The 19,653-nt window shown below is 31.7% G+C and overlaps 1 protein-coding gene across 11 annotated transcripts in view; it reads right to left on the minus strand.

Moving 5' to 3' along the window:
• Nucleotides 1-19,653, minus strand: part of LOC148235498 (phosphatase and actin regulator 2) — a 309,559-nt gene that overhangs the window by 263,101 nt on the left and 26,805 nt on the right. For 9 of the 11 annotated variants that reach the window (XM_088187115.1, XM_088187111.1, XM_088187110.1 and 6 more), the window contains exon 1: nt 13,557-13,957. The exons of the other annotated variants lie outside the window; for them this stretch is intronic. In XM_088187115.1, the coding sequence (XP_088043241.1) occupies nt 13,557-13,779 (223 nt within the window). In that variant the 5' untranslated portion in view covers nt 13,780-13,957. Of the gene's footprint in view, nt 1-13,556; nt 13,958-19,653 lie in introns of those variants that run through there. 11 annotated transcript variants of the gene reach the window in all.

Consider the following 19,653-nt stretch of genomic DNA (forward strand, 5'->3'; position numbering starts at 1 on the left):
GAGTAACGAAATATTTCGGTTGATGCGTGGTCCACTACTATTTGACACGTATTATCGACATCGTGCTGAATATATATTTTTATAAATATGCATTTTTTTTGGAACGTTTAATTTTATATTGCAAAACCTCAAGGTTCCAAGGGACCATACTTGGTTCACGCTGCTCTAGACATACATATACATATGTATCAAATTGCTTTGTTTAAAAGTTTACATTAATTTTTAATGCGTCCTCAAAAGTGCACGGCCATAATGTTGTCGATTAGAATCGCTAATCTCGACTGCGTTCCATTCAACGCAAATCTGACACCGGAGAGACCTTCCCGCACCAAATCTGACGCGAATTCCGACATCGACGATTCCCAATTTAAATAATTAATCCATACCCATGGACCGTCGAGTCGAAAAGTAAACATTTCGACCCGGAATTATCTCCGGAACGGATCCGAAATTAGAAGCGACCGGTCACGTGCCTAGCCGCAAGATCGCGCATAATCTGACGGGATTGAAAAACCCACGTACGGGACATATGTATACTATGTATATTATACCCACATATATGTACATATATATGGCTTCGCACCGGGACAAACTCGCCGGTACGAATCCCTTTCGCTTCCGTTCGTCACGCGGAAATTGTCAATTTTCAACTTTTCCGCACGAGACGGGTTCATCGCACTCGAAAGGGCGCAAATTGACCGAATCGACCGTGAAAGGACGAACATTGATTATAAATCATAATCTGTGTAGTAATTAATGCAAGAATTTTCAATTGTGTATGATTCACGCACTGACCGCATTTTTGTATTTGGCCGTTCCACCGAAAGGGGCTGAAAACAAAATCTCCTATGTAGGTATAAATACGAAAACGCAGGCAACCAACGATCACATTCTCAAACACTTTTACTGACATTTACACTTTGGAATCCAATGCATCAGAAGAGTTCTTCCGCTTTGGAAACGCATGGAGCCCACGGACGCACTATAACTAATATACGATCTTAATAGTTTTATAAAAAATAAATAACAACAAAGTTTAAGCACCCCTGACACTAAGGCTATAACAAAAATATGTTTAATTTACAAAGATGGTTTATTGCCATATAAACCCTTGTTTATATAAATCTACATATTCGAATTATTCGCCCGATTTTCAACTATATGAATATTTGAATAATTGATCGAATATTTGTAAAATATTCGTTTATACTATCTTCAATGAAATTTGAAAAAATTTCAGAATGAATCAATTTGTAGTTGTTTTTTCTAAATATACGCGAGTGATTAGTGCCGCTTCAAAATTCATGGTTCTTTATGCGCTTTTATTTTGTTTTGAAATGCGAGACAAAAAGACGCTTCTTCTCAACAAAAAAATGCTTTTGAAAATCATTTGTGAATAGAATGTTTATCGGTGGTATCTACTAAGACCGAAATTCGCAAAATTCAAAACGAAACAAAATGTTATTTATTATTGTTTAGGGCTTATCTCAAAAATAGGTACAATTCGCAAATTTTTATGAAGTTACAAGTTATTTATATATACAATAATTCGATCGCGGTTAATTTATTTATAATTAATTTAGTCCTGCATATATATATTTAGAAAATAAATAAAGGGCATAAACAAAGAATGTTAACGGCAATTATGCATAGTAAATATTTAAGTTTTTTACACGATTTTGTACAGTTCGCGTTTCGATTAAAATTGCGAAACGGACAAAAACAACCGTGAGAGTGAGTAATACAGTAGAAAAAGTAATAATGAACGTGGGAGCGAAATTTTTACTTTGACAAACTTGGACAATTTGACAGTGAGATAAGTTTTAAAACGAACAGTGCGCGAAAAATAAGCAAATTTTACTGTTTGAATTACATTAAAAGAAAGTTTTAATTAATTAGCATTTGGCGTGTATTTGAAAGAAGTATTTTAATAATAAAATAGCCGAGAGTAACTATAAGAGGCAGTGGGCGTATATGAAATAACCTACTAATAATGACTAATTTATTTAAATTAGCCTATATTATACATATATAGATATCGGACATTTATCAAAAAACATCGGGCAAAAAACATTTTTTTATTACATATCTTATTATCATTACTTGACATATTTCTCCAATGTGTCATGATGGTCATTAAACAATTTAACATTTTAAAAAAGCTGGTATGGTGCACACCTAAAATAGATTAGCAATACCCCATATATTTATTTCTGATTCCTCATAGCCATAGCCGAAAACATCCGTATGTTTGGAAAGCTCGTTGAGAAGCTGGATGGCTCGTGCAATAGGAGTGCTGGCATACTGGCCGCAATTGTCGCAAGAATAAGGGACGCGATCGCGACTCTCTATGACACTCATGAACGATGCGATGAATCGATAATGTTATCTTGATACTCTTGATACAATAAGGTACTGTTGCATCGTGAAATACATTAAAGATCGACACAAAACAAATGCGTCCATCGATGGATGCTTTAGCAATTTAGCAATTCCAGGTAAAATGGTTAGGAATTACAAAATCTTTTACCGTAATGTATTTCTGAGTAACTAATGAAATAAAATACTGGAAGTTGTATTATCAAGTCATTTAAAATGGCTTCAAACAATAGAAAATATATTGGTAATGACATAGATGCCTTTGGACTGTAATGGTAAATCCATTTTGGGTATGGGATACATGTCTTTGTACTTCCAAAGTTTAAGGAATATATATAAACTTACATGCACATTAGTAATGATTCAAAAACGATTTCTCAACATAATACTCCGTAAACGATTTATGATGCAATAAATTTACATTTATATTTATGTACATATATACCAAAACGATTGGCAAATGAAATATATCATAAAAACGATAAGCGCTACTTGTCTCGAACCCAATTCTCGGACCGCACATTTTTTAGATCATCTTTAAAAATAACCCAAGTGCATGATTCACTCTGAGAAAACAGTGAGTCACTTGTTCAAAGGAAAATGAACCCAACAATCTTATTACAACGAAGCATAACAAAAATTAGATTGATCCCATTAATATGTTTTCAACTTTCAACTTCATAAAAATACTTTCCGAAAATACAGAGAAACTCAAATATGTTCTAAAAATGCTCTTGGCAAGTGCACCCAGAATAGCGTATAAAAAGACATCTCGCGAATGCTAATAAAAATGTAATGAACGAGTGTCGAAAGCCCGAGGCATGAATGAAGAGATTAATTGCACCACGTGAACGTGAAAATACAAAGCATTCACGGGGCGAAATGTCAAGGCGAGGCTCGCAGATAGAGGACGCAATAAAGAGGTTCTAAGAATACGCGATTCTCTGCCAAGAAATCCGACGGAATTTCGCACTAATTTATCTCAAACACAGAAAATCCATCTTTCGTCGAATCGATGCTTTAGCGAATGTTTTACTTATTTACTTAAGTATCAAGAAACAACTCAATCTGAAAATGAGCAATATTTCACCTAATTCAAACTAATATTTAGGATGTGATGACCTTGCGGTAACGCGGTTATTTTTATTTGTATAATAAATAACTATTAAATTTGCAACAATTCTGAATCTTATAGATACATATTGCGCCCTTTTAGAACAAGTCGTGTTCAAGTCTTGATTTTGGTCTTCTTACTGTACCAGGGTTGACGTGAAGAGAGAAGCAGCGGTTTCTTCAGTCAATGCAACGTCGAATGTTATTATATTGGATACCCCCGTTCATAATTGCAAAGTTTTAACAACGACTTTGATCTGTTGGTTTGATTTTTGTTGTCTAAATCGTCAACGACTACTAAATATTACATTCTAAGTATGTGTATAACACACTGTTACAACGAATGCGGTCACCAGTATACCATGGTATAATTTATTATTCAAGATAACGCTAAATTATGACATTCGGCATATCGCTTATGTAAGCGTTTGTTGAAAAAATAAATTTTGCGTAAATATTTAAACGCCAAATATTATAAATACGCGCATACGCATTCCAATTGTTGCCTGCCGTTAATTCACATTTACCATCTATTGAGCGATGGTTACAAACAAAAAAATAAGCAGACTGTTAAATCTCTGGCGCCAGATTACATAATCGCATCTCTCATACCTATGTGTAAAAAACGGTATGATAATAATGAACGGCGGCTAAAAACTATGATCGATTAATGCGTGGAGTCCGATGTATCATTACACGCACATTTTTTTTATCATTTCGATTAGTATACACGTAAAGGTAATTTAATTTGGTAACATTCTATAAGCTTCCTATATAAAAAAAATTAATAAAAGTAAATTTTGACTATTCTAGATCCTTTTATATTACTATTTATTGTGAATGTTAGATGTTCTTGCATACGAAGCACAATAACGATTTGATATTTTAAAGAACGTCTGCTGCAAATTATATTAAATAAGTATAAGGAAAATATTTAATAATTTTGTAAGCTCGTGTTTCATTTTTGTCTTTGATAAAAACAAAATAGAACATAATCTTTTTTATTAAAAAAATTATGCCAGTTGCAACACGTCCATTTTAATAAATTGACAAGGTACTACCAATTATCAAGTTAAAATCTTAAATTCATTGATCCAAGTGGATTGGCACAATTCAAACCAACCATCAAGGTTTATAGCCATATTACAGCTAAAAAATCTTAAGAACTGATATGCATATCCTTGGATATAAAATAAATAATAATAAGCAATTTAATTGACATGATTATGCTTCTCTCGTCGACAATTTTATGCTACAATGTCATAATAATTAAACAAAAATAATCGACAGGTACAAAAAGGTGGTAAAAAAATACAATATATTCCAAAGCTTGTATTTTTGTCCAAATTATATTTTTGCACAAAGCGCTTTGGCGTTAAGCTGTTAATACAAAGCAAGAAAATAAAAATAGATAAATATACGTTGAAGACGCGTTTCGGCGAAAATGTCTATGTAATTGAGACGATAAACACCTCAAATTAAACATAATTGCATTTTGTTGGTAATTTCCGAAATAACCGACAAAATAAATAAACAATAATATCATACATATTGCGCGTTACATGTGCCTTCGCGAAACCGGTTTTAACTGAATTCGCTTAACATTATTAACCGGTTGGTTAAATTTTGTAGATAAACGTAAAACATTTCCAAAATGTTTTCTGCTGTCAAAAAACATATATAAATAACAATAATAAATATAGAAAATATTTAAAGAATGCACCAATGCTAATATAATTAATAAAAAAAATCCCTTAGTTATTTATATTTATCATAACTTGTAATAATTAACACTGTGGCCAAAACTAATTTTAAATTTTATTTAAAAAAAGGTTAAAATAAATTTAATTATTAAAGAGTTTGTCAACACTAATAAAATTAGACATAACCCCAATTTGGTATGCTTATTTATTTATAACACACAATTATATAGATTTATAGCAATTAACATCGTGTTCAAAAATAGCCAGTAATGGTTAAAAAGGCACTGTTAAAACTATATCTATAAAATTGCCATTTGATATTATTTTAACCGAGAATTTAACTTCTAACCTAACTTAACAATAAAAAAAGAATATGTTTTACATAACAATAAGTGTGACAGATTTTTATTTTTGTACAAAATATTAATAAAGTAGTAATTATTTTCAAGAATATCTCGAGAAACTACAAAATTTTGATTTCCCATTTCTCGAGAATTATGATTATCATTAAAATATTACATTTTAAAAATCCAATTTACATTAATATTTTTAATAGTTGATAACTGATGGAGTTTTGAAAAGTAGTGGTATAAATCAGCTGTATTCAGAGCAAGTACTGAGAAAAAAGACAGGGAATTTCGATTAACATCGTTTTTCAATATAAGTTTTATGACCAACTCTAGGAATTGCGATTAGCAGACATTTCGTACCGACATCCTTAAACGCCGGTCAACAAAAAATGTAAACTTCAGTGACTTAAAAATGATAATATAAAAGTCTTTAGCAAGGATTCCTTCGACGGCTAAGTGACTGAAAAGTGTTTTTGTGTAAATACTATATAAATCATACGATAAGAGATAAAAGATCATATGATGGAAAGTGTCCGTTAAAGTAAATTAATAACGTAATAATCATGTGCTGTATGTTTTAATAAATGTTTTACTATCCTTCGCGATCGTTAATATTTTAATTGAAGCATTGTTAATGATATCAGTAAATCAGTGAAAGATTTTCGGTATATAAAAATATATTCTGTAATAATATTAATATATTTTTTCATATGTACAAATCTTGCGAATTCTAACGAAATTTGCAGCAATTTCTTAATTATCGAGAAATGAGAAACACTAATAACATTCGTGGTTAGATGGCAGTATCTAAAAATAATTTGTTTAGTTACTCTCAGGAAGGAAATATAATTAAAATAGTATAATTGTAAATCTATTTTACATTAGGAAATTTTGTGAATTTTCCAATAATTATAAGCGAAGACTAAATTAAAAATATATCACATATTTTTAAAACAGACTTCTTCATAGTTGCGTGCTTTGAATAGAATGTTTTTTTTATTTGTTATAATAATATTTTAACATACGATTTATAGCAAATTTGTAAAAGATTCACAACCACTGCGGTTTAGAAAACAAGTAGTGGTTTAAGTGATTAATTCACAGCTACATCCAGAGCAGGTAGTGATAAAAGAGACATGTATTTTCGATTACAACTCCAAAAACATCGTTTGACAATAAGTTTTATGACCGACTCTAGGTATTACGATTAGCATTTCATTTAACATTTGCTGCTCAACAAAAAAAAAATGGATCAATGATTTAAGCATACTTTGGCAGTCTAAGCGAAACAAGAGTCAATTTTTAATGTAAATGCTGTATCATCGTGACATAATGCTGCAGTTATAGGCGAGTCAAAAATTTGGATCAATCTCTCATTCATCGATAAATGAGAAATACTAATTATTTTGTTATTCTGTGAACCTAATTAGCAATAAAATAACATATTTACTGAATATTCTTACAGTTATTCACTGAAATATTAAACTAAAAAGCCCTGCAAAACGTTAATTGTTCTACTAGTCGATACATATAAACCGATATTGAACTACAAGGAAGTGTTCAAGCATTTACATTTCATCCAATTCCCAAATTCCGCTCAAACCGCATCCCTCCGCCAAATCTTCAGCAGAGATTTCGTCTCGAACGACCCAATTTCTTCAGCAATACACATACATACACAAACACTGCGAATGTATCACAGTATATACGTCGTATACTGTACAATAAATATACGTTGTGTGCCAGTAAACGAGACGCGAGAGAGTTAATAAACCACATGCGTAATATTTATTCTCCACCTCAGACACATGCTACTTTCTATTGTATGCAATTACGGTAATGTGCTATTTATTTATTTACCATTATTGTACCAATAATAATAACAAGGATTGTAATCTGCAACGAATTTTAGTGCCAGATCTTCGGACAGCCGAATCATTATCCTCCGTATAACAGTAAAAATATGTGTGATAACAAAGGACACTTTAATCACGAAAACAAATCAAAAGGCTCAGTTAGAACTTATTTTTCTTAAACCAGCTTATCGCAAAATATAAACATTTGTGCATGTGACAAGGCAGTGTTAACAATAACAATAAGACACTCCTATTGTTTTATTTATCATCACACAGCAATGCGCTACTGTGTGTTACTATTCAATATGGTTTATCTAATTTGCATATATTTTTTAATTCGAGTATGTCATTCTATCCACTATATTACGTTGAATTATGAAGAGGGTCTAAAAGGTGATGTAATTTTTTCAACTCAAGAAGATCATGCGTATAAGTGAGCGTTCACACTATACGGCTACGGGCCAGTTTTAATGTTTTTGCTGTAATGTTTTTTTATAAATAGATACAATAAAACATATGTTTCACGAATGAGGGAGACAAAAAAATTAACCCTAAAAAATAAATGTTTGAGGGGCAATTAAACTCATACTTAATTTTACATGTGAAACTGGATAAAAAAAACTCTTAATTATATTTTTTAAACTATGAAACTGCAATTAAAAAATAAAATATATTGCATAACGAATTTGAAAACAATATTTTATACAATCGAAGGGTTTATATAATATTATTTTTGTAATATTTAACTGAGATATAAAATGTTATGTAGTAAGTCCTATATCGTTATATTAATGCTTGAATAACAACATTTATAAATTTGCTTTGGGTTTAAAAAAGTGCATTATACTTCATTTCAATTCTTAGAAAGCGTTTCTTAATTTTAGCAGAACGTCCTTGGACTAAATATCATTATATTGTATTTGGGTACAACGTGGGAACGTAAAATTGATAGTTATCATTTTTTTTAATTGATATCTGTCAATTTTATATATTATGGTAGAAGTGTTTGCTGTTTTTTTCTACATATAAACAGCAACGTTATCAAATAATCGATAAAGTATATATTGACATAACTAATCAGATAATGACAGTGTATAATTTATATTGTAATATATATATTAGTAGGTATAGTGTAACTTTTTTTGAGCACATATCATATTTGAATAAAAACGCAGTGAGAAATTTTACGTTTTTCCTGAAAAATTACCACAAATTAAAAGTCTTATTTTGCATAATAATAATAAAATTAGACCTCCAAGGCAAGAACCTTTTATGGGAATCAAATATGTTAAAATACATAAGTGACTGACTATAGAGAATATATTAGATAAGTTCATGCATTTCCTTCATATTTTTTTAATCTATTTATAATGAAATACTTTTTTTATTCAATTTAAAAATTGTTAAAATGTTTTTATTAAGTATGGGGACCATTAACCAGTGGTGCGTAAATTATGAAAGAAACTTTTTTTGGGTCGCAAAATTCAAATAAGATCTTTTGACGAAATGTATAAAGCATTTATTTAACACGAATTAAGTATAAAAAAGCTGATGGCAGTAGGGGTGAACAGGAGACAGCCCTAATAATCGCTAGATGGAGTACCAAGCGACGCGACGCAGATCGCGTACTCTCTGTCTTTAAGCGAAGGATGACGTGAAACGTGTCTAGAGAATGTTTTGTTAGTATACACTTGGAAGTATACTAAAAAAATTCGTTCACTATTTATTTATTATTATTTAATATTGCATTTATACTACATTATAAAGAAATCAGTGATTCTTAACATATTATTGCTTTGATTTATTTTACTACTTTTTTGTATTAGAGTGTTTAAATAATTTATTTGAACACGTTTTACTACTCAATTCAGTTTTATATGTATGTAAATATATAACTGAAGTATATGTAAATATATAACTATCTGTGTTACCATAAAACAGTGAAAGATTGATCACCATATTAAATTGATAAACAGGTTGAATGCGGAATGACAAGTGCAATGTTGTCGAATATCTAACTATGATAACGAGTGGCAATTAGACACAGATTGGGCCGCTGCATTTTTATTCAAGTTTATAATAGTAAATGTTGTATAAGTACGCTATGAGGCACGTTATCAGAGTGCCGAAATAAATATTCTACACAACTATCATGCAACGCAAATCTTCTGTGGGGACCACAAAGAATACCGTTTATGGGGACCGACTATTTAATAATAGTGCGATTACACAAAGGCTCTCGTTATGACTAGAGCTATAGCTATAGGGTTCCTTCATAAATAACACGCAAGGATATTCCTTTGTTACGAAACGGTCATGGGAAACAATATATCACCGGAAGACAAATAGCACCGTTACGCTAAAATATTTCCGTAACGCCAATCACCTCGGAGATATCCATCAAGCAAATGTCCTTTTCTAAAGACGTATACTTATTTCGGTATTTTAAGAAGGGAGTGCAGCGATTGGCTGAATGATCGCTGCATGATTGTGATTGGTGAGCAAGCTTTGCAGTCCTGAATACATAAGAGCAGACACAGGCAGACTCCGGCAGACACTCGAAAAGACTAGCAATAATAAAAAATGTTACACTGCCTTTTATGATCGTAAACTATAATATAAACTATTCGTAGCCCATTAATAGCTTATTTTATGGCTCCACAATATAATAACGAATTATTAATATAAATAAGGAAATTCTTGGTGTAAAAATGAAATACAAAATTTGCATCAGCTTTAGTGTGCATGCGCCTGATGCAAATTACGCCGTAATTATTGCACCTGTTGATAAATAAAAGGTGGGAGAATTAAGTGGCGTTTGAAAGATAAAAAATACAACAATCGGTCTTATAAAAATAATATACATTAAACGAGCTATAAGTGAATCAACGGTCGAGAAATGATGTAATTCAATACATTATTATGTTATGAATACATAGCATTGTGCATGTGTGGATGTATAATACAAAATTAAGCATTTGTAGAAGCATTGAAGAATGACGTCCGTTTCAAACGCATGTCAGAGCCGCGCCTGATGCCTTTACTACGCCAGAGCTTCTCAATTTTTAAGACATGTAAATATAATTATTATAAAAATATTTACATCTGATACAGAACGAGATTCTACTAAATGAAGATTTAATATATTTTTATTTTGCATATAAACGAAGTGTATAAGATCATAACAAAACGCGAAAACACAGCTCAGTTCAACATTCAGTGTAGTATAAGTTATTGATCAAATTTCTTAGAATTCCGTATTATTATTGCTTCGAGTTTTATGAATCATCTACATCAAGATTCAACTCGATCTAAGAAATCGTATACAAGTCACCGCTCTAAACTTTAAAATAAAATTATATTGCGCAATAAAACAAATCGACAATCGTACGTAAAAACGTAATCTCGTATATGATATATTATATTGCGCAATATATTTAAAATGTAAACAAAGTCACGTTATCTCTTATCAAAATTGTTCATACATGTTTTAGAAAAGCTTGACCAAAAACACAGTTTATAAAGGAATAGGAACGATAAGAGAATTTCCTAGAATTGTATATTATTGCTTCATCTTTTATGACTCATCTCCCATCAAGATTCAACTTGACAACTACCTATATTAAAAATCCCATACACTTCTGATTGAAGCAACAGGTCAACATATTGTTTTAAAATAGTTTAAGTTTAGAATAAACTGTATATTAAAGAACTTGGTACATATTGTTTTACAAAACATATATTGCGCAATATTTTATAAAATAAAATTAGCTAGGTACCTACTAATAAATTGCACAATTCAAAAGCATTATCATTATCATATACCAGGGGTCGACAAGACGACGAAATATATACATATGTATCGTAATTACACATTTATACACAAATATTTTATTATTTTATTTTTAACACTAATGAAAACAACGCTTGTGTAAATTACAACAACCAGCTATAGATTAGGTAAAAATAAATAAATCATGTAAAAAAATTAGCATAATAATTAAGACATTTCAGATGTCGATCACAGCATTATTTATTTTTATTACAAATAAAATAACTAAAATATTTTAAGTAAAATATAAAAAAGGCTAAACTACTGTTTGTTACAGGTCGGTGAAAGTGTATTACGAAAGGAAGTGTCGTGAGTACAGAATCGCGCATATATACTTTTTGATGAGAAAAGTGAATCATCTATTCCTATACTCGACCTCTGACAATTGCGACGATTTGGGAGAGAAAAATACTATATTGTTAAGTTTAAAAAGACTATATCTACCTAATTAATACTGACTGAAAAAATTGATTTTGACTATCCATCAAAATAATTCTTACAGTTTAATATAAACTCTGACCAGTCCAATTTAAATTCTAACCATTTAATGTAAATTCCAATTAATTAATATAAATTCTGACCATCTAATATTTATTCTGGCCGATGTATTCTGACCTTTTAATATAAACTATAATTACAATCATAAATAATACGAGCCTTAAATATTTTTGTTAGTAGAAATATACATTTACTGGTGAAAATTTAGCTTAACTGGTAACACAAATTCACTGTCCACGGTTTAAATCCATATATAAATGGCCCTAAACCGCCCAAAATCTCAATCGGCACGGCCGATTCTGATAAATATTTGTTATTAACAAGTCGCAAACACTAATTTCAATTAGTTTTATTACATTTAAAACGAGTAATTGCGAAATAATGGCAACGAAGATGATTTAGATATTATATTGTTGACCTTTCTAATCTAAAGCCATATAACTTGATGCTAATTGAGCTTTCTATTGCTTTAAGGCAAAAAATATGTTTAATAAGATAACGATCACTAAGATTATATAATTACAAAAACGAATAGAAATTGTTTAAATGACTTTATCGACCATTGAATAAAAAATATAAAATGATTCAATCTGTTTTTAACCAATTATTTATTTTTATTTTTGTGGGGTGCCACACAGACAGGCCCTCGTTTGTGGAGTAACCAAAAATAATTATTTAATCAATAAGGATAAACTAGACAATAGTGAGATCATACAAAGGGTTCCCCATAAATAACACGCAAGGATTCCCTGGTGCATTGAATGAATATTTATTTGTTACGAAATGGTCAAGGGAAACAATATATCACCGGAAGACAAATAGCACTGTAAGGCCACAAAATCCCCGTTTTCGCCTATCATAGTTTGTCGCAAAATGTAGTATAATCTAATAAAATTCTCACTAGTTTCCACTTGTGTCTTACTGGCAGCAAAGTCACACCCAAAGGTTAGTTACCTTAATTTTTTATATATGTAATATTCCATATGAGCCGAAATGGCTCATTTTTAGAATTGTTGGTATTATCTCGTAATTGGGGTTCAAATTTATTCTAAAAAATATTTATTCATTCATTTATAGATTTTATTTATTAATATACAAATGAAAATCACATTTTTAAATCGATTCATTGCAAAATTAATCATGGGGTTTTCACTGTTCCGACCAACTTTTAACCAAATTTTAAATCGTAGTTATGTAGCAAAACGCTGTTGTAAGCGAACCGTTTGGGTTCAAACGAGTATCTAAATTTATCTGTTTTTCGTAATTTAATTTCATATTTTTTTGTAAAAATGTGACAACCATTGGTATATCCAAGTTGATTGTGTGTTTGAGAAAGAATTTGAGATTTATAACGGAATAATATTATCAATATATAAATAGTCGACATTACAACATCATTATGTTTTCTCGTCACAGTTTTTGGAATGTGAATCCCGGGAGTCGGGATTATAAAAATTAGAAAGGACCCATTACTCTGTATGCAGAAGATTCTCATCTTCTGAATTCATATACATATATAAATAAACATGTTTAGCCTTGTAAATAAAATTTTATCAGAAAAATGAAATAAAAAATATATTTAATTAATCCGAGAAAAAAGGAAACAGAAATAGGTATTGATTATTGCGGATTGCGCAATATATTTGAAAATATAATAAACAGCTGATTTGAAAATGCCGTTCGTTATATTGCGCAATACAATGCACAGCCCGACGTCAAAATTGATGGAAACGTTTCAAAAGGTAAATAACGGCCGGTTCGACTGTACGGCGCTGGCGCTGGCGCGTAAGCGAGCGGAGAGGTTATGTTCGTATTGCCGACTGACCCGGGTGCTCCCTCGGCGGCCTGTCGTCCTGCAGCTCCTTGCCGTTGTTCGTCAACTGCTGCGGCTGGGTCGCTTGGAAGTCTGTGAGCGACAGCGAACTCGCGATGAGCTGCCGCTTCTCCTCGAAGTTGAGCAAGTCGAGCGAGTTGCTCCTGTGGGGCTGCAGCTGCTGCTGTTGCGGTTGCTCCTCTTGCGCCGGCATGGCGCCGCTCGCGCCGGACATAACATCACCCGAACATCACCGGCCGCCACGTGCGACTTGTTGATCGGCGTACACCATCGATCCTACACCGACACCGACACCGACACCGAACACAGACGCACAACACGCACACGACACTGACCGCTAAACCCGCCACCCGTACGTCCGCCGCTGTCCGACGGCGGAGCGCCGCGCGACTGACGAGAGACGCGAGCGACCGGCGGTCGTAACGCGACTCGAAGCGGCCATGAACGCCGACTGCAGCGCCGCTAAGCGAAGCGCTACTTTTTCGAATAGAAACGCTATCACGCATCAAACCGACTGACGTATTTAATAATTGCAAAATCAAAACGTACTTAAAAAAAATAAAATAACTAAAATCAATATTTTATTATTTTGTAATTTACGAAATGAACAAGTGATATTAAAAAGCATATATTAGTATCGACAACATTTTAAACATATATTGCGTATTTTTACTACCGAAAATATAAAAAAAACGCCAAAAATACATGCTATATGTATTTTAATATTTTTGAGCTGCGACCCAGATTAATTAATAGTCTGTTTCGCGACCCAAATAATGATTAATTTGATATCACATACAGTAACACTAAAACAATAAAAAACTTTTACTAAGTATTATTATCGTGAACCTTTGTTTTAAATAAGTTTTGAAAGTTTATAAAATTTTGGTGTAATATTAGTTACGCTACATTTCAGTCGTTCAGGCTGCTGCAGGCTTTTACACAAATTGTTTTTTGTTATATTGAAAGTTGAACACCCTCACTCGCAGTAGTAAATTGTTTTTATATGCCTGTTTGCCGAATTATTTATCGAGATGGAGAATAAATTTATTGTTTTTAGTTATTTTAATTCAATAAGTCAAAGATATCGGCTTTGAGATCGAATGAGGGTTAGCCTTAAAGTCAAAATAGACGCCGGAAAGTTTATTTAATAGCTTATTTAATTAATTCGTACAATTTTTACTAAAAGCGAAATATTGTCAATGGTTCTAAATTAATTATAATATGTACTTATATTTTGATCTAAAATATTAATGAATCGCAATTTTATTGTTGTGAAACGGCTATTTGCTGTTTAAACTCAAACCTAACCTAATGAAAGTTCTAAAACTAATACAGTTTTATGTATTTTATTATATCAAGTACAAAATACAAAGTCAACTTATATCTTACGGAAGAAGTACAGATAGATGTCGCATCTCGCATATTACTCAATAGTTTGTCTGCACTTTGATATTACACTTTTTAAAAAATATGATAGCTATCCTTACCGATATTACTACGGACTTTTAATATGAGAGTATTGGCCAAAGTACATATGTTAAATATTTTGGTCATTAGGAGGGCGCAAAAATAATTATTACTTCAATTCAATTATTAAGTCAAAAATTCATATAAAAAGCAATAAAATTGTGTCGACGACGGCACGATTTTATTGCTTTTGACGTGGATTTTTGACTTCTGAGAAGGGATAATTGTTTTTTGCGCTCTCCTATTGGTAAAAATTCGGTTTAGATATGATTTATCTGATTCCCACTTATTGTAAGTTGTAATATTGTTATAAAAAGTCTTAATATGGATACTAGATAACCGAGCTTTTTCACTGCGGTAGCGAATTTTTTACTTTTGGCGTGGATTATAAACAGGAACGTCATTAGAGGGGAGGGGTAACATTTGTTCCCATTTTGCCTAGATAAATTTATGAAATTTGATGAAATTGTACAAATCTTAATGAAATCGAAGTATTAAAAAAACGACAACTGACTGACCTACTTTCACCCCCCCTCCCTCCCATCCTCCTGGAAAAAGCTAAAATGACGTCTCTGCCGCTGAATCAGGTTGTTGCCGTCTTTATCGTATGTTATGTTCTTATCTCGAATTTCCTAATCATGTCTCTTTTGTTGGTCTCGAATCTCAGATCATTTCTCCCGTGTGTTCATCTCGAATCTCTGATCGTCTCTCGTGTGCTTGCCTTGAATCGCATGATTGTCTCTGCGCTGATGGCAAAGTGTCAGACCTTTGTTTTTAATTTTCAAGTCTCATTTTGACCATTCAAAAACTATACTTTAGTAAAATATTTTTTATGTATAACAAAAATAAGGGTATTTAAACACTTAATGCCTTTGAGCGTGACCATCTCGCACACATAATGTGTTCCAATTTCCACTAACCCGAGTCCAGCTCGCTTTCTCGACGTGTAGTGTTCTATTTTTGACTAACACGTGTGGCGCTCGCCAGTTGTTCGCCTTTTATTTTATTCATTGTAAATTTACCTGCAGTTGAAAGTGGTCGTGTTTTAGTAAAAAAGCATTTTTTTATCAATTTAAATTTTTATATTTTTTCAAGTAAGATTCTTATTGGAAAGTGATAATGAATATGAAGATGTGGATATTGAACATTCAGAAAATGTAACGTATGTAGGTCTATGTTTAACATCATGTTTAAAATCTACAATACTAAATTAAATTTTGAAATTTTCATTATTTTTTTAAATTAAAACATGTTTTAATTGTTTTATTTCAATTGTAAAATGTATAAACTTAAAATAAAACACAAAAAACTGATGTGTTTTTAAACCCTTTTGCCTTATTGCATTGTATAATTTTGTAACGCGGTTCACATAGTTGATCGCGTTGTCATGGTCATTCTGGATTCAGTGGCTCTGCCACTGAATCCAGGTACAGGTTGTACGGGCGCTTGCCTGGGGCGCGTCGGTCATGAAATGGGAGACAATCACTCAAAATGGAGGCGTCATTTGATTATATTTAACACGGTATCGATATATCATTAAAACAATTCAGAGACGGTATTTGAGCAAAATTTTCTTTTAATTTTTTTAGCTTTCGTAGTAATTTGATTTAATGAAATTTCCAAGCAAAAATTTTCCAAATGAATTTTGTTTTTTAGAGCCCGAGGCGCTTAACATTGTCGGGCCAGTCCTATCCAAGTAGTATATTATATATATTACTAATTTATAAAAATATTAAGACATTTATTCTTTATAAATATGTATCTAACACCAACAATTCCTATTTTCCTTATCAAATAGCAATAGTTATATCCACATCTCTTTCTATATCTCGTAATCCCTGGTTTGTGCATAAATTTGCTTACATAATTGTCAATCAATTATTAATTGATTAAGATTGTAAAAATACATTTTATAGTTCTACATAAAAACGTGTATCAAACTATTTTGAAAAATTGTATAGTATAATATCATATTGCAAGTTAAAAATATTCATATAAATAATAAAAGTAAGATTTGGTTTTGACATTTATGGCCATAACAGTTCAAAAATCTAGCAGTACTTAATAATAAATATTAATAAAAAAAATTATCTAGACGGCAAATATACATTTACTTATAAATAGTACATTTTAATGCGACACGAAATTGCCAGTTGCTTAACTATATTCGCGTAATTGGTTATTTCATATACAAATATTAAAAATGTTTTTATTTGGCCATAACACTGTCGCGACGGAAGTATCGACGCGTCGCTCACATACACCGAGCGGTGCAACGCGGCAACACTGCGTCGCCTCTCGCTACGCACCGTTGCGCATTTTCAAACTTAACCGCCATTTGCAAAGCGCTAGCGATTATTCAAAAAGCGCTAGTCGAGCCGTAGCGTCTTATGAAACGCAACATGCTCGCCTTAAATTCAACAATGAGTAAATAAACTTTATACATAGCGATGTTTTGTTGTTACCTATGCGTAACGCGATTCAAAAACAGGTTTTGTCCAAAAACGGACTGGATTTCGGTTAACGCCGTTCGACGCTGAAACACATACGAATGCGTATGTGTATTTGCGATTTGAATTATACATACATATGTCGGGATTGTGAAGTCGCCCTTGCGTCAGGGTTGAACAAACTAAGGTTTGGGGTCGTTGACTAAAATATGAGTCATTGCAGTACAGCTTTGCCGGAATGAATAATAAAAAAACTATTCAAGAATACGAGTTTATTTATTTATTTTAATAGTACAGCGGCTCCTAAAGTTTTAATTATTATGTGCATTTTATTATATTTTGTGAATCTGGATTCGTAACAAGAAATTTTATTAAAAACTTTTAATTCCGATTGAAATCACTGAAGGAATAATTATTTCTAGTTATGGGAAAAAAATGTCCTATTTTGATTTTTTAGGATTTTATATTTTTTATTTTTTATGTAAAAAGACGAAAACTAAGCACGAAAATTTTTTTTATTAACTGATTCTCATATTCTGGTTGAATCTATTTATACTGAATTTCGTATACAAATAATATTGCTATTATCTCAGATGTTTCTCAGAGATTTTGCGTGAAACCATTCTTATTAATTTTATCAGAACAATAATTACGATTTTAATTTTAAAAATCAAAAAGCAGTTTTTAAAAAAAACATGAAATTTCTCGCTGCGCGGCTAAATATATGTATATACATATATCGTACTATTTATTCTAAACAAATAATATTTAAATAAAGGGATAAATGAGGGCTGTTTATATATATTAACTCTCGAAATATACAAAGATCTCTCACGTTTCAGCATCCCATAATTTCTAATATAAAGTTCAGCAACCCCTGTCCGATATGTTCTCGCTAAGAATCGATCTATTTCCAGACATTCGGAAGAAGAAATACATCACTACATGAGTAGGGGAGATCCCCGACGACGGATATGGGTCCTATCACTTCCGATCTTCGAAATCTAACTTAAAAAAAGGTGGACGCATTTAACCCTGCGTTTGAAAGTTTTATCGACAAGGATTGTAGTTTTGTCGGTGAATACCCAGAAAATGGAATGAGGTACGTTTCCGGTACTTTGGAAAATTCCCACGGGGTAGGGGAAAACCTTCCGGGCGTCAAAGTCGTCCCTTTTGACGAATTCCTATAAATGATATTTATAAAGCTTCGTTAACTGAGCGAAATCTGATAAAATTAGATAATAATAAAAATGCTATGAATTGTACAGCGTAAGGGGATACTTGAATGATGTTAAATAAAATAACTGCTCCAAGGATTATTAAAGATTTTTTATGGAGCTATAAATAGGATCATTTGTTCAGGGTCGTCGTTTATGGCAGATGGGGCATTTGCACCCCTTTGAATTTGGCCAGAAAAATGCATGTCATTTATTTAAATACTGTGAATCCTAATGAAATATAAATATTATAAAAGCTAAAATGACGTGCCTAATATAGGAATACATTTTTACTGGTAGATTTATATTTTCACTAGTGAAGATGTCATTTACATACTTATTATTATTTATTTACATGTGATATATAAATGTTACAGTGAATGTGTATTTTTCAGTCAGTTCAAATACATTTTCACCAGCAGATGTATATTTCTACGTTAGCTGTTAGATGCGTTAGTGAAATCATGCTCTAAAATGTCTATGAAACTCAATTTGACAGAACGAAATTCGATTTAGTGTGCTTCATTCGATTCTCACTTAATGTAAGTCTGAATATTGTTATAAAAAGTTCCAATATGAACGCTAGATAATCTAGCGTTCTCACTGCATCGGCGCCGGTACGATTTTATTGATTTTGACGTGGATTTTTGACTTCTGAGAAGTAATAATTGTTTTTTGCGCTCTTATATTGGACGCAATTCGGTTTAGATATGCTTCGTTCGATTCTCACTCATTGTAAATCGTAATATGAATATAAAAAGACTTAATATGAACGCTAGATAACCGAGCGTTCTCACTGCAACGGCAACTGCACGATTTTATTGTTTTTGACGTGGATTCTAAACAGAAATCCCCTTGAATTTGCCAAAAATAAAATGCATGTCATTTAATGAAATACTATGAATCTTAATGAAATGAAAATATTAAAAAAACGACCATTAACTGATCAAA

Source organism: Plectrocnemia conspersa, unplaced genomic scaffold, assembly GCF_051122295.1.
Source record: "Plectrocnemia conspersa isolate PC_06_02 unplaced genomic scaffold, ASM5112229v1 ptg000005l, whole genome shotgun sequence".
NCBI lineage: Eukaryota > Metazoa > Arthropoda > Insecta > Trichoptera > Polycentropodidae > Plectrocnemia > Plectrocnemia conspersa.